This window comes from Vigna radiata, chromosome 8 (assembly GCF_000741045.1).
Source record: "Vigna radiata var. radiata cultivar VC1973A chromosome 8, Vradiata_ver6, whole genome shotgun sequence".
Taxonomy (NCBI): Eukaryota; Viridiplantae; Streptophyta; class Magnoliopsida; order Fabales; family Fabaceae; genus Vigna; species Vigna radiata.
In genome coordinates, this window is record NC_028358.1 from 7950568 (window position 1) to 7965406 (window position 14839).

At 36.5% G+C, this 14839-nt stretch overlaps 1 protein-coding gene across 1 annotated transcript; it reads right to left on the reverse strand.

Moving 5' to 3' along the window:
- Positions 1-5417: 5417 nt before the first annotated feature.
- Positions 5418-14655, reverse strand: LOC111242264. The gene is made up of 5 exons (XM_022784768.1): positions 14498-14655; positions 14316-14420; positions 14222-14247; positions 5602-5658; positions 5418-5539 (listed from the first exon to the last, which is right to left on the reverse strand). The coding sequence occupies exons 1-5, from the start codon at positions 14653-14655 to the stop codon at positions 5418-5420; spliced, it is 468 nt and encodes a 155-aa protein (XP_022640489.1).
- Between the last annotated feature and the right edge of the window lie 184 nt (positions 14656-14839).

A 14839-nucleotide genomic window follows, 5' to 3' on the forward strand; every position in this document is an offset into this window, starting at 1 on the left:
ACTATAAGTGACTTACAACCTTTGGATACAGGATTTGAACTAACTGACCTCGGGGTTTACCCATAACTCTATTTACATTGAAAACACAAGGTAATATTAATATAACTATATTCATCATAAAAATTGAAGGTCAACATGAATTTGAAACATAAAAAGAGAAACATTTACCCTTGAAGCATGTTTTTCAAGTCATTTTTCATCCTCATGTGCAGCGAACAAAACCATAGAGTTTTGCATTGTCTGGGAATGATGACCATCGGTTGCCAATGAGACCTATAATGAATCATAAATAATTAGTATAATAATTAAGTAAACTTTAATGAAATTTTACATTTTGCAACCCATACCCATAAATGTATGGCACAAGGTATATGTCAGTATTTGACTCAGCCATCCATGTTTGCAAATAATATTGTTTGGTCTCAAGCGTGTTACCAAAAGGTGGAATGGTCTGTGTAAGACCCTAGGAAAATGTGGTAATTAAGGGATAATGTGGTTATGAGACTTGGACATTATTGTTTGATAATTGATGTTTGATGATTAGATGTTTTCTAAACTTATAATTATTATGTTTATTATTTAATGTTATTATTGATTAAGTGGAACATATGATTGGTATATTGTTAATTGAATTATTTGGGTATTGTGTTGTTACTAATATGATGTGTTGGATTGAGGGTAGAAGGGTGATTTAGAATTGAATAGATGTGGGCCAAATTCTTGAAAGAAATAAAGTTAAAGTAAACTTTTGGTTTTAATTTGTATTTTGGGCCCAAGGGCAAAAAGGTCATTTTAATCTCATTAGTTAGTGTAGAAATTAAGTTATGGGGGTGTAGAAAGGAAAGGAAAATAAATCTGAAATTTAAAAGATTTAATGGTTATTGATATTATTTTAATTGAAAAGATAAAGATAGAATAAGAAAAGATAAACAAAAAAGGAGAAAGGGAAACTAGGGTTCACAATGGTGACCTACATCTAAAATGAAAAAGAGAGAGTGCAACTACATTGGAGAAGATCTTTGGGTATAGAGAAAGCCTTAGGATTGGCCAAGGTATGGGGAAGCTTACCTTTGTTTGTTAATTATTGTATGTGTTGACACTCTGGCAAGTGTACCAGATCGTTTCAAGTAATATAATTGGTAAACTCAATATCGTTCTTCCCAAAGAACTCGAAGGCCTTGTTGTTCATGTAAATTGAAATCATAAGACTTGCAAAGAGAAATTAATTGGTTTGGATGCAAGAAACAAAAAGTAAACATGCAAATGCGATTGATTCAATTAACGAGAAAAAGACTATGGATGAATGGAGTTGTTGGGGTTTACAATTTCATCTTATCCACTCTCTCTTATTTACTCCTCTTATTTGATTCGCTTTGTTATCTAATTGTCATGCAAACTTTCTAAGTTTACCCTTAACCCGATCCCTCGGCGAAAAGAGCCTATTACTAATTACTGGCTTGCTATCCCTAGCCTCCCCTAGTAATTAATAATGAATGATAAATGGAAGCAAAAACAATTGATCGTCCTACCCCCTATCCCTAGGTGGTATTGCTTAATCAAGGAATTTCCCACCAGTTCATGACAGTACCGTACATTCCCGTATCAATAAAGACAAACACCCGGCGTCGCACTTTTGGCGCCCGGCGGTTTCCTCATGATCGCGCCACCGCCCGGCGTTGAGTTGTACCGCCCTACGGTTTGCCTCTAGTCGCAAAACCTCTCGGCTACCCTGCCTGGGCGCCAGACAGTGGCTTCTCCTTACATTTGGCTACCCAGCGTTGGATTTTGGCGCTGGGCGGTTCCTAGACTCTTCCTTTCTTCATGTTTCTTCTTCTTTCTTGAGTCTAAGACCTTCCATCTTCAATCTCATTCTTCATTTTCATCAAAAATGTTGTAACATAATGCAAAACAAGCATAATATCTCTAAAAACAGCTTTTGACTCTCAACCGACTCAACTTATGTGTTTTGCTTGATTCTAAGCTCATTCTAAGCCTTTAAGGGTGTATTTTGATCTCAAATGAAGCATGAAAATAATTGTTTTTCAACTGTTATCACAACCCCAAATTTAGAACTTTGCTCTTCCTTAAGCAAATAAAACAAAACTTGGCTTTCCACTTTTTCATTTAATAGTTCAACACTCCTGGAATTCATGACAAGAACTACTCAGTTTCAGATTCTCACTGGAATCAAATCAAGATGCATGCATGCTTTCAATTCAATTCAGTTCACATGATCACATAGTTCTCAACAGATGTTACACTTTATGAATGACTAATCCACTAAGCAAAGATGTAAGCATGAACTTTATCAATTCTCACCAAGCAAGTGTATCACTCAATCACTCAAGTGTTTAAGGTGACACTCCAACTCTCTATTATTCACAAGTCACATGAAACAAAATTGCCATTCATCTCAAACAATCAAAATCTTCACATGCAAATGCCATCATAAGGAATTTTCTAAGGCTTGTATTGAGGCTGGGTTAACAAGGAAAATTGGTTTTTCTGGAATGCAAAATCCTTGAGTTAAGAGAGCTACAATAATATTCAAAGTTTAAGCACAACTCTCTCCCTCACCAATCTCACTTATTCCCACTACAATAATATTCAAAGTTTAAGCACAAAGCACACTGGAAAGTCTCGTGGTGATGTGTGGGGGCAGTCAACAGTCCCTGTAAGTTGTCGGGGCGTTACACTCAGCGTCCATTTGACTGCTCAGCGTTGGCCCTCATAATCGCAGGACGCTCAGAGGTGGAACCAGTGTCATCACTCAAGCAAGAAATAATGCCTTCCTCCTCGAAGCTGGCGCTCAGCGCTGGAATTGGCATTGAGCAGTGGACCTCATTCTTCTTTTGCTTCTTTTCTCATCCTTTCTTGAGTCTAAGTCCTCCCTTCTTCACTTCCATCCTTTAATTCTCATCAAATCCTGCCAAAAACAATGTAAAACCAAACATAATATCTCTAAAAACCACTTTTGACTCTCTTATGACTAAACTAAGTGTTTTACATGATTCTAAGCTCATTCTAAGCCATAAAGGGTGTGATTTGATACCAAATTTAAGTGTAAAAATAACGATTTTTAGACCGTTATCACAACCCGAAACTTAGAACTTTACTTGTCCTCAAGCAAACAAGACACAACTTAGCCTTCCCACCTATCATCAAAATAGTTCAACACTTTTCAAAACACATTCTTTCATAACAAGTGATTCCTCAATTCAACTTTTCAATGAAATCAAATCAAGATGCATACATGCTTCAATTCATTCCAATTCATATTGTTCACATAATCACATCTCTCCAACAGATGTTATTTCTATGAATGATCAGTCCACTAAGCACAGATGTAATCATGAAATTCATCAATCCTTTCCAAGTAAAGTGTTTCACTCAATGACTCAAGTGTTTCAAGAGGTCACTCTTCTCTCTACTATTCACCTGTCACATGAAACAAAATTGACATTCATCTACTACAATCAACATCTTTACATACAAATGCCATCACAAGGACTTTTCAAGGCTTTATATGTGGCTGGGCTAACAAGAAACATTGATTTTTCAGATCACAAAATCCTCGAGTTGAGAGAGTTATTCACATAATCATAGTTCAAGCACAAACTCTCTTTTTACGAATCTCACTCATTCCCAGCTTTCCCTTTTTCCTTTTCTTTTATATTGAGCTCACCTTTCATGCTTTTTCTTTTCTTTTCTTTTCTCATGCTTTTTCATTCAACATTTGAGCTCAATACCTTTCTTTTGCCTTTCAATTTCCCCCAACAACCGCAAACTTGAACCTTTATCAACACCACAAAATATTTCTCAACCTAACTCAATGTGAAGATTTTCAAAGCAAGGGTTTCATCCAATTTAAGGCTTAGGTTCAAAAAAGGTAGAACATCAAATGTTCTTTTTACTTTGGGCAAAAATTTAGCTGAATAAGGGCTACTAAAAGTGGCCTTGATCATATGACATAAACATGTAATTCAATCAATCATAAAGATTCAGGCAATATCATTCATGCTTCCAAATGAACAACAAATATATCAATAAGCACTTTGGAGCTCAAAACCTCACACAGCTATGCTTTCTCAAATATCAATCATACACCTTGCTTAGCATCATAACCACAATCATAAATCACCATGCATCTGTTCACACAGCTAGTGAACAATTCTCCTGTATATCAGCATGTATCACAATCTCAATCATCATCCACATCAAACATCATCAAGCAAACTCATCATGCAATAAAACAAGTCAAACCATCATCAAAAATTTAGGGAAGTACAAACATACCTTACACTACTTAACACAATTCAACCTATTCTAGATGCCCTGTCAGCTCATGCTGTCGTCTGAATCGTCTCTAGCCTCTGCATCCTCAAAGTCGTCATCCTCCTCATCATCCTCCATGACTGGAGCTTCAGCTGCTCCAGCTCCACTCCCCCGTGCTTGCTCTTGAGGCCAAGTCATAACACTGTGAAATTCATCCATAGTCCACTTGTGCATCGGTGGTGTATCGTACAGTCCTACAATCATCTCAATTATGGCCACCTGTTCTCTATGGATAGCTCTAGCCTCCATCATGGACATATACATGTCCCTCATCTGGAAAGGTTCTACGTGTGGTGCTGGCTCATCATCCTACTGGGCCGCTCCTCTCCTAGGACGTTACCTAGGCACTGGTCTAGCTACCTCACCTCCTCCACTAAACTGCCTGTAATAAGTAGCATCTATGGCCTTCCTAGGCCTCTTAAATGGTGGAATAGAAGTATCCACCCCAGCCTGCTGGCACAAGTAGGTAATAAGGGAAGGATGTCCCAATGGTGTCCTGTTGCTAACAGTAGCAGCGTAGCTCTGGATCTCGTTGGTAATGACCTTACCAACATTCACGTTCATCTGTCTCAGCGTACAGTAGATGAACATGATCCGATGAATAGTGATATCAGAAACATGGGAGCACGAATGAACATTGGCATGAGTAAATGCCATCCAATACTTTGCCAGGGGTGTCAGATCTGCCCTTTTGACGTGAATGGGCACTCCATTTGGGTTCCTGTCAAAGTGCCCTCTAGGTACACAAAGCACCCTCTCAATGTCTTCATAATTTGAAAACTCCCCTATGTTCAGGGCATACTGGCACTGCTCACCAGCCCACTTAGTGCCCAAGAAGCTGTTAATAGTCTCGGGGTCATATCTAATAATCTCCCCTCGCACATAACTAGTGTACCTCTCCATCTGCACTCCTCTAGACAAGGCATTAGTGTAAACTCCTTCACAACTTCAATGTTAGATGGCACAGGATATGTAGTCAGCTTCTCCTAGTTTCTGCTTTCAAGCTCCGTACCAAACTGAGGAGCCAAGTCTGGAATCCAACTGGCCTTCCTCTCCATCAGCAATCTCCTTTCTTGCACAATCTAGAAATGTTCCTCATGTTTCCTAGAGAGGAACCTATGAGAATAAAATTTCCTTGGCCTCTCTAGCTCCTTTCTCTTGTTCCCCATGGTCTTCACTCTCCTTGAAGATGATGATGTCATTCCTAAATCAAATACAATTCAAAAGACCAAGAATTCATCATTAAAGGTTAGCAAACCATCAAACCCATATCATTCCAGTACTTTCCATCATTAAGGGCAAAACAGGGCCCCTCAGCGTCACCTGCATCATCACAAATAAGGCAAAAACACCAAAATTGCCGCCCACCGCTCAGCGTCAGCTGACCGCTCAACGACGACGACGAGAAATTTTCAAATCTAAGCCTAACCGTCTCTAATCTCCACCCAATCACAAATTTCTCAGTTCCAGACCACAATCATGCAATTTAATTAGTGCAAAATGTTTCTATTTCATCAAATCATGCATAGAAATCTAAAACCCTAATTTTTCATGTTTCTACACATGTTCTTCATCAAATCTCAATTCTAGAAACCCTAAGAATGAAATTGCATGACTTATTTGGGTGGAGATACTCTAGATGCTTGCAAATACTCTTTGAATGATGATGCCTCCCCAATGCAATACTCTCACCAAGAACCCCAAACTTTGTCAATGGAATGGGTGAAAAGTGATGAATTATGAGATTTTGGTGAGTGGGTGATGAGAAAAATGGAGGAAAATCTTTAAAATGCTCATGAAAGTGAAAGCAAAGTGCTAGGGTCTGTGGAGAATGCTTGGGCGCACCCTAGGGAGGTTTTAAAAGTGTGCAAATGGGCCTCCAACGTTGAACTTTTAAAAAGCCCATATTGCAGTCCGCGACGCCACCGCTCAGCGCTGGCTTACCACTTAGCGGTGGGCGTTAAAAATTTTCTCTCCCTTTTTGGCTTGGCTTCGAGTTTTAGAACTTGTAACACTTGATTTCAACTTTCAATTTTCCAATTTTATGCACTTCCCCTCTCTTATGCAAGACCCAAAGCCTATAATGCAACTGATACAGAGTTAAAAATAAGAAAACAATCAACTAGGTTGCCTCCCATGTAGAGCTTGTTTAACGTCACGAGCCTGACCCAAACCTTCTAGCACCCATCAGTAAGTGCTTCCTAACACCTTTCAATAGGTGTACTTGTATCCTTCAGTAGATACATCAATAATTAGGATGCCTCAATAGATGCTACCCATAAATTGTTCTAAAATCCGAAAATCCAAAAATTACATGTTCAAATAATAATGAAAATAATGTTTTACAACAACTGCGATATCTCCCAACAACTCATGTCTTCTCGCCCGCGTTGGTGTCCTCATCCTACCAACTCATCAACTGCCTCCTATCTGTTGGAAAACAGGTAGGCTTCGTTTTTACACCAAGAGGGGGGCGGGGTGAATTGGTGACGTTTCAAAAACAAAATCTTTTCGCAATCTTTTATCAAAAGTATGAACCTTTTTGAACTTTCTTGAAATGTAAGTAATGAAAATTTATATGCAGCGGAAAAACGTAGTTGACTGCGTAAAAGATAAAGTCGACTGGAATTAAAGAGTGCAGGGATAGAGAAAATCAAACACTGATTTTTATATTGGTTCAGCCAATAATGCCTACATCCAGTGTCCTTCCAACCCAGAAAGCAAATGCACTATAATGGTTGCGGTTTTTACAACAAGGAATTTATAGAAGACGTCACATAAAAAATATAAATATCCTCTCTAACCCAAAACCAAAATATAGCTGCAATAACCAAAACTAGACTTGCAACAAGAATCCCCTCTTCTGCAATCTGAAACCATGTCTATCAATCCTCAACGTGAAACCCCATTATCACAATAGGTCCAATTCCAACAGTCTTCACAGGATGCCAAGCCTTCAGTGTTCAACTCAGAAGCACCTTCTTTGTGCAGTATTTGATAAGGCAATGAATGCGCAAGCTATCTCCCTTTGAATGTCTCTCAAGAAAGATCACTACCATCTTCTTGGAGAATTCTTGGAGCTGTTAACATAGAGAATTCAACATGAAACAAGAATCAAAATGTTAGATCATCAAAAGTCTCTGAGTAATTCGTGTTCAACCAATTTATAGTTTTTTGTCAGTCAGATTGTTTCTCAGTCGAATAGACTACTAATTCGGTCGACTGTATTATTACAGTTATAACAGATAGTCAACATAGTAACTTTCAGTCAACCAAAATCAACACACATTTAATACAGTTGAACAAGTAATCAATGCTTAACTAACTGTTAAAAATATAGTCATTGGAGCACAAAAGCATAACATAAATCCAAATCAGATCAAAGATACAGTCGAATGTGAACCAGACAAAGTCGACTGACACATGTAAAAACACTTTGAAATTCTTTTCAACTCAAAACATCACTTAGCACTGATTCTCAAAATCTGTACAAAGGTTTAAGCATAGTTGAATCCATTAGTAATGTAGCCGAGTGTACTATAACTTTGTCACACAGTTATAAGTTCATGAAAGTGCTTGTGGTTTTTCACTTTAAAAATTGTGCAGTAAAATATATGTAATAAAGCATTTCACATTGCACATAAGCATGTAAGCATGTTCCACAAATATATCAAACAATCAATATAGGAACATACAACACAGTACATCAAACATGTTCAGCAAATATAACAATCAGTACAACATAAGAACATGTAACACATCAACATATGTACTGTTATTAGGCAAAGTGTTTTAATCATAAAAAACTAGATTGATATAGGGTTTGTGTTGTCAACAATCTCAACAATCTCCCCCTTTTTTGATGATGCACAACAATGATTAATAACTCAACCATGTTTGCAGAGTTCAATATAAAACAAAGTAATAGCATATAGCAAAAGATTTAGTACAGTTCAATTACTCTACAATAGCAGCATAATATCAAGCAAATGAAGTATGAGACAGAATAACTATTCTCCCCCTTTCACAAAGCTTTTATAATTTCTCTCATACTTTCATATATCTCACCCCTTTTGTGCATTAAAAAAAAGAAATGCTCTAGATATATATGCAGATATGAAAACAGAGATGCATCAGAAAGATATACAAAGTTTAAAATACAATGATGCTCTCACAATCACAATTTAATCACATAACAATGTTAACTCTCCTTGAAATGCAGGCATGTGATGTAAAATATGTAAAGAGTGATACTCCCCTTGTCATTATGCATAAGTAATAAAATCAAATCAGATGCACAATGTAGCATATCACAGATTAATCAACAGTTTAGCACATAGTTGTATCAAAGACAAGATATGAAACAATTTAGATAAGCAAGGATACAAACTTCAACAATCTCACAATATTATCTCAATTAATATATTTGCAATAGATATTAACAGAGATAATAGCAGATATATATGATTTAAGTAATCAGTAGAGATAAAACCAGATTCCATATATGGAATTGTTAACCTAGTTATGCGCAGTCGAATGCATTAAATCATCAGTCGAATGCATTGCTTCTCAAATGTTGAATTCCATTTGTAACTTCCAAAGCAATGTCCTTCCTGCAAAACCTTTCAACAACCTTTTCTAGATCAAGCATTTTGGTTAAGCAAGAATTATAATCGAAATAACAGAAGTCAATATGTAAAAATGTATGACAGAATAAGCATAGTTGACTTCACACAAATCACAGTCGAATAATTCAATCAGTGTATCAGATATTATTCAAACAGATTAAAAGCAACTTGATTGATTCAAAATACTGTTCTCATTTCATTTCCTTAAAAAATATTCCAATGATAGGATCATAATCAAGGAAAAACCAAAAGAAAGAAAACAACAAAAGATATGGCATTATAAGCCATATACAAAACACATCTTATGACACTAGACACAACAGGACAGGAGACTGATGGCTAACACAACTCAAATTCACACCACCAAACCAATTTTCCCTTGTTACACATGAGAGTGCATAGTGTTGCCTTCATTAGTCTCATCTTCCATTCCTCTATGAATTGACAAGTCAACTTTTTCTTTAATCTGATTAAGTTTGTTTTCAGTATTTCGAAGCACCATCCTCGTAGTGTTCTAGTTAGTCCAAATGAAATCAGAGTATTCTGATTTATCATGTTTGTGCAGTTACACCTGGATTTTCTTTCTCCTTTCATGGTAACTCCTTGCTTTTCAAGAATCTTGCTTATCAATAATGCATAAGGCAAGTAGATTGATCTGTTCAATGCACTTTCAAATATATGGTCTTTCAGTACTCTTATCCAATTGGTAGGGATATTATTCTTGAGCACGAACGGCAGAAAGATGTCTTCAGTTGTCATCCTTGAATCAGATATCCTTCCTGGAAGAATTACAAAGGCCAAAATGTGAGCCATTACTCTTTCTTCAATCTTAAGCCCTTCATGATCAAAGTTCCTTATAGCATAACAGTCATCAGGTGATCTTAGCCATTCTTTGTAGATATCTTTCTTCCTTAGTAAACTATCTTCCTGTGATAGATGATAACGGTCTAAAAACCGTTATTTTCATACTTAAATTTGATAGTAAAACACACCCTTTGAGGCTTAGAATGAACTCTAAATCAAGTAAAACACTTAAGTTGAGTCTCTTTAGAGTCAAAAGTTGGTTTTAGAGATATTATGCTTGTTTTGCATTGTTTTGCAGGGTTTTTGGATGAATTAAAGATGAAAGTGAAGTAAGGTGGACTTAGACCCATGAAAGAAGGAGAAAAATGATGAAAAGAAGGGTCAAAAAAGCCGCTGAGTGCCAAAATGGTCCGCTGAGCGCTCAGAACTATTAGAGGCAAACCGCTCAGCGGCAAAACTGACCGTTGTGCGGCTAGAGCGACTAGAGGCAAACCGCTGAACGGTCAAATTAGGCGCCTGGGCGGTTTTCTGTTTTTTTAGCTAGATTCTGTAAATCTTTCTGTTATCTATCTATTATCTTTTTGGGCTTATATATAGCCCTAGTGTGAATTAAATCAATTAAATCAATTGCATTGCATGTTTATTTTTGTTCTTTGCATACAACCACCAAATTTATTCTTTCCTCAAGTCTTACGCGATTAGGTTACATGAAAGTTAAGGCCTAAGAGTCCTTTGGGAAAATAATACTCGGACTTACCCGTTTATATTACTTGATAACGATCTGGTACACTTGCCAGGGACTTAACAATAGAATTAGATGAGTGAGCTCATTTTCAGCTGTTAGACCAATCGTATCATACAAGGTATTATCATCAATCACAATGTCAACACCTTTAACTCTGGAGTGAATGTTTTCATCCACCAGTTTCAACTTGTGATAAAATACTTTCACAAGGTTGGGGTACCACCAGCCCCTCAGTTGAACCAATGATGAAAGATCATGAGATTGCAACCAACTCGGAAACATGAACCCTTCTTTTTCAAATAGATTTAGATCAATGAACTTTGGTGTAGCGACAATCTTTATAGTTCCATGAGTGAATCTTTGTCGGATGTCATCGTCACTTATCCATCCTATAGGATCAACCCCTCTTTCAGTAGTTGAGATAATTTTGAATTGCTTTGATGAGGATGAAGCCATTTCAAGAGAATAGTTCCTCCTTTGAGTAGACAAGGGTTTAGGTAAAGTTGTGTGATATTTACTTAGTGCCAGTCATCAGACCCTTTTAAAGACTCAGACATGGTAACAAAAATTTTCGACTTTAAAAACAAAAATTTACTAAAGCAATTACTGAGCATAGGCGAATGTGTTAAAATTTAAGTCGAATGAGATTCGTGAAATTTATTTTCAAACAGATTCATTCAGTCAAACACTCAAGCATACAACACAGACAATCATACAGCAACAACCAATCAATATAAGCATGATGCAGCAGATAAATACAGTTTTACCAATTGTAGATTCTCAAGATTTTGGATATATTCCATAATTGATTCATCCTTGAGGTCAATCTGCATCAGCTGTGTGTCCTACAAAACAACTAAGTTTTGGTTGCTGGTACCCATTTTACTTTGGGTCCATGATTGTTAATCCTTGTTACTTGTTCCTTTGGTATCCAAGCAAATAATCCTTTAGGAACAACAACATTTCTGTAATAGCAATTTCTAATAGTATGACCAACACAATTACAATAGAAACATGCATTTCTAGCAGGTTTACTTAAATCAGTAAATTTCCTAGCATTGGTTCTGTTAGATTGAGCTTTGTAACCAATTCCTTGTTTATTAATAGCTCTGCCAGATGATTTTAAAACAGCATCTAAGCTTATCTTTTCAATATGAGCAAGACAATTTTCACAATCTCTTTGTACTGTAGCAGCTTTAATTTCAACATTCTTAACAGATAACAAAGCTTCATTTAATTCTTTTTCTAATTTTTCATTATCAACAACAAGGTTATTAATTCTATACTCAAAGTCTCTTCTTTCAGAGTTCAGTCGATTAACCTTGTATTGCAGTCGCATAGCTTCAGCATGTAGCTCTTTGAAAGCATCTTGCAGCAGATCATACTTGACTTCCACTGGTTCATTTGAAATGTCTGCATCGCTATCATAATTGTCCCATGTTACTCCTGTCATGTAGCACATATTTGACTCCTCCTCTTGATCAACATCTTCATCACTTGAGCTTTCAGAATCTGAGTTCTCCCAAGCAATGTATGCTCCTTTCCTTTTCAGATTTTTGCCTTGAGGGAATCTTTTCTTTCCTTTATGTTTTGGCTGTAAATCAGGACAATCAGGCTTGATGTGACCTTCCTTTCCACATTCATAGCACTGGACAACATTTGTACTGAAGCTCTTCTTTTTGCTTTGACGTGCATGGTTAGACATTGACTTTCATTTTGCATAAGTCGACTAAACTTTCTTACCATCAAGGTCATCAATTCCTTTTCTTCCATGTCTTTTTCTGTGTTGTTCTTGCTTGAAACTTTCAGAGCAATGGACTTCTTCTCTTCAATCTCCTCTTCATCCTTTAATCTACCAAGTTCCAACTTGTGTTCTCGTAACTTGCCAAACAAGGTAGTCATGTTCATAGTTGTAAGATCTTTGGTTGCCAATTCCTGTTCAGACTTTTCAAAATCTTGATGTTGATCTCTTCCTTATCAAAGACCTTACCGAGAGCCATTAGATGATTTACAATGTGAGTGAATCGTTTCTGCACATCATAAATGTCTTCTCAAACCTTCATTCTGAACAATTCATACTCTTGTATCAAGTAGTTCTTTCCTGCTCTCTTGACGTCATCCGTGCCTTCATGAGTTACCTCTAAGACATCCCACCTTTAATTTGCAGATTTGCATTGAGATATCCTAAAAAATTCATCAATTGTCAGTGCAGAGGCTATTATATTTCTAGCTTTAAAACATACTAAGCTTTTCTATTTTCATCAGCAGTCCACTTAGTAAAAGGTTTCAAAACAGTTTCTTTATCAACAGTTTTTGTAGGCACAAAAGGACCATTCAAAGTGGCATCTAAAATTCCTTCATCTTGCGATTCAATAAAGATTTGCATTCTGATTTTCCAAAAAGGATAGTTTTCACCAGCAAACAGAGGTGGTCTGTTTGTTGAAGAACCTTCACCAAAAGTTTGAAAACAGGTAGCCATCCCCAGGTTTTATAGTCGAATGAGATAAAAATAGAGTCAACTAAATTTTCAAATATCTTATGAAAACCAGCTTTGGTACCAATTGTTGGAAAACAGGTAGGCTTCGTTTTTACACCAAGAGGGGGGTGAATTAGTGATGTTTCTGTTTAGAAAACAGGTAGGTTTCTTTACACCGGGAGGGGGGGGTGAATTGGTGTTGTTTCAAAAACAAAATCTTTTCGCAATCTTTATACAAAAGTACAAAGCTTTTTGATCTTTCTTGAAATGCAAGTAATGAAACACTAGTGCAGCGAGGGGCTTTTACCGCGGTTATTTTTCACTATAGGTCGCGGTTTACGAACCGCGGCATATTCAGCCGCGGTAGTAAGTCAAAGACTTTAGGCCGCGGTTACAACCGCGGTATATAAGTTCCGTAATATGCCGCGGTTGTCCAAAGAACCGCTGCCTAAATCCTTTTTTTTAAAAAAAAAAAAATTGTCCACTATATGCCGCGGTTCAACTGCGGCAAAAAGTGTCCACTATAGGCCGCGGTTAGTGCAAGAACCACGGCCATATGTCTCTTTTTAAAGAAAAAAAATTAAAACGAAAAAGTATATGCTGAGGTTCAGGTCACAACCGCGGCATATTCCCCTGCAGTTTTTTAAAATTGCAGGTCTATTTTTGTGATATCCACTACCACAAAAACAGACCTGCATATAAAAACATGTACANAAANTCAATTTCAACATAACAAACACATGTTCAAATGTATTTCAACATCAAATAAAGTACAGAATCTAAGAAAATACAATCTAATCAAATGCAATGTTTAAATCTAAGAGTTATTGTATAATCTAATTATAGACTTCGCAGCAGCGTTCCTAATGAATAGTAGTGGTTTCTCAGGAACTGGTGTAGTAGTCTTGAATCTCTNCAAAAGACAATTCATATTAATTAGTGTATATGAATTCAACGTTTGGGAAAAAAATCAAAATTTTTTAAAGTTAAATATTACCGTTTCCTAGTGACTTGTGATGTGAGAACGAACAATATGGGCCATCCAATACATTACATAGTATCCACACTCATATGACCCATTTTGTCTGTTATACTACAATATATCATCACAGTTGATAATAGTTAGTGAATAACATTAAAATAAAACAATTATAACAAAGTATGGCTTTAGCATATGTCAAACCTTGAGAGAAATCCAAGCAATCTTTCTACTATTAGCAATTGATCTCCCACCCATCATCATACTTGTTGGAATAGAACTGTATATAAAAAAAGGTTTTAGCATTCATTTATATAACAAAGAAAGTCCAAACATTGAGGTTCTTACCAATCAATTGCTTGTCTGAGTTGTGTGGGAGGAGGCCTGTGCAATGAACAGAACCACAAAGCATAGTTGTCTGGCATAGACATAACAAGAAGTTGCCAATGGCGCCTGAAATTCATAATAACGTAACTATTAAATATTAAAATCACATATGGAACTTTNTTATGTTAACAAAGTTCACTTACCCGGATATATAAGGCAACAAGTATATTTTCTTGCCCCTTGCAAAACTTTTTATCAGATTCATGTTGATCTGCTCAAAATCATTGGATTCATGAATTGATTGGGGATCAATGAATCCATAATCATCAGAACGCCCCAACTTGTTACTAACCCCAGACATATACCTGAAATCAAAAATTAACTTTGATATAAGGATACTTGATATATAAATCAATTTTATATATAAATAATTGCTCATAGACTTACATGATCCATAGCTGAATAATTGAAATATTCAACTCTTGTGTTCCCGACGTAAGCTCACGGACATCTTGGCTATGAAGGTATATTGGGACCTCAGAGCC

What these genes read in the sequence shown, in the direction of transcription:
- LOC111242264 (XM_022784768.1), bottom strand. Translation starts at nt 14,655, where the DNA reads ATGTCTGGGGTTAGTAACAAGTTGGGGCGTTCTGATGATTATGGATTC. An exon ending in CTCAGACAAGCAATTGATTG is followed by an intron (nt 14,248 to 14,315) that starts GTAAGAACCTCA and finishes TTTTATATACAG; the next exon opens with TTCTATTCCAACAAGTATGA. An exon ending in TCCAACAAGTATGATGATGG is followed by an intron (nt 5,659 to 14,221) that starts GTGGGAGATCAA and finishes GTGATGATGCAG; the next exon opens with GTGACGCTGAGGGGCCCTGT.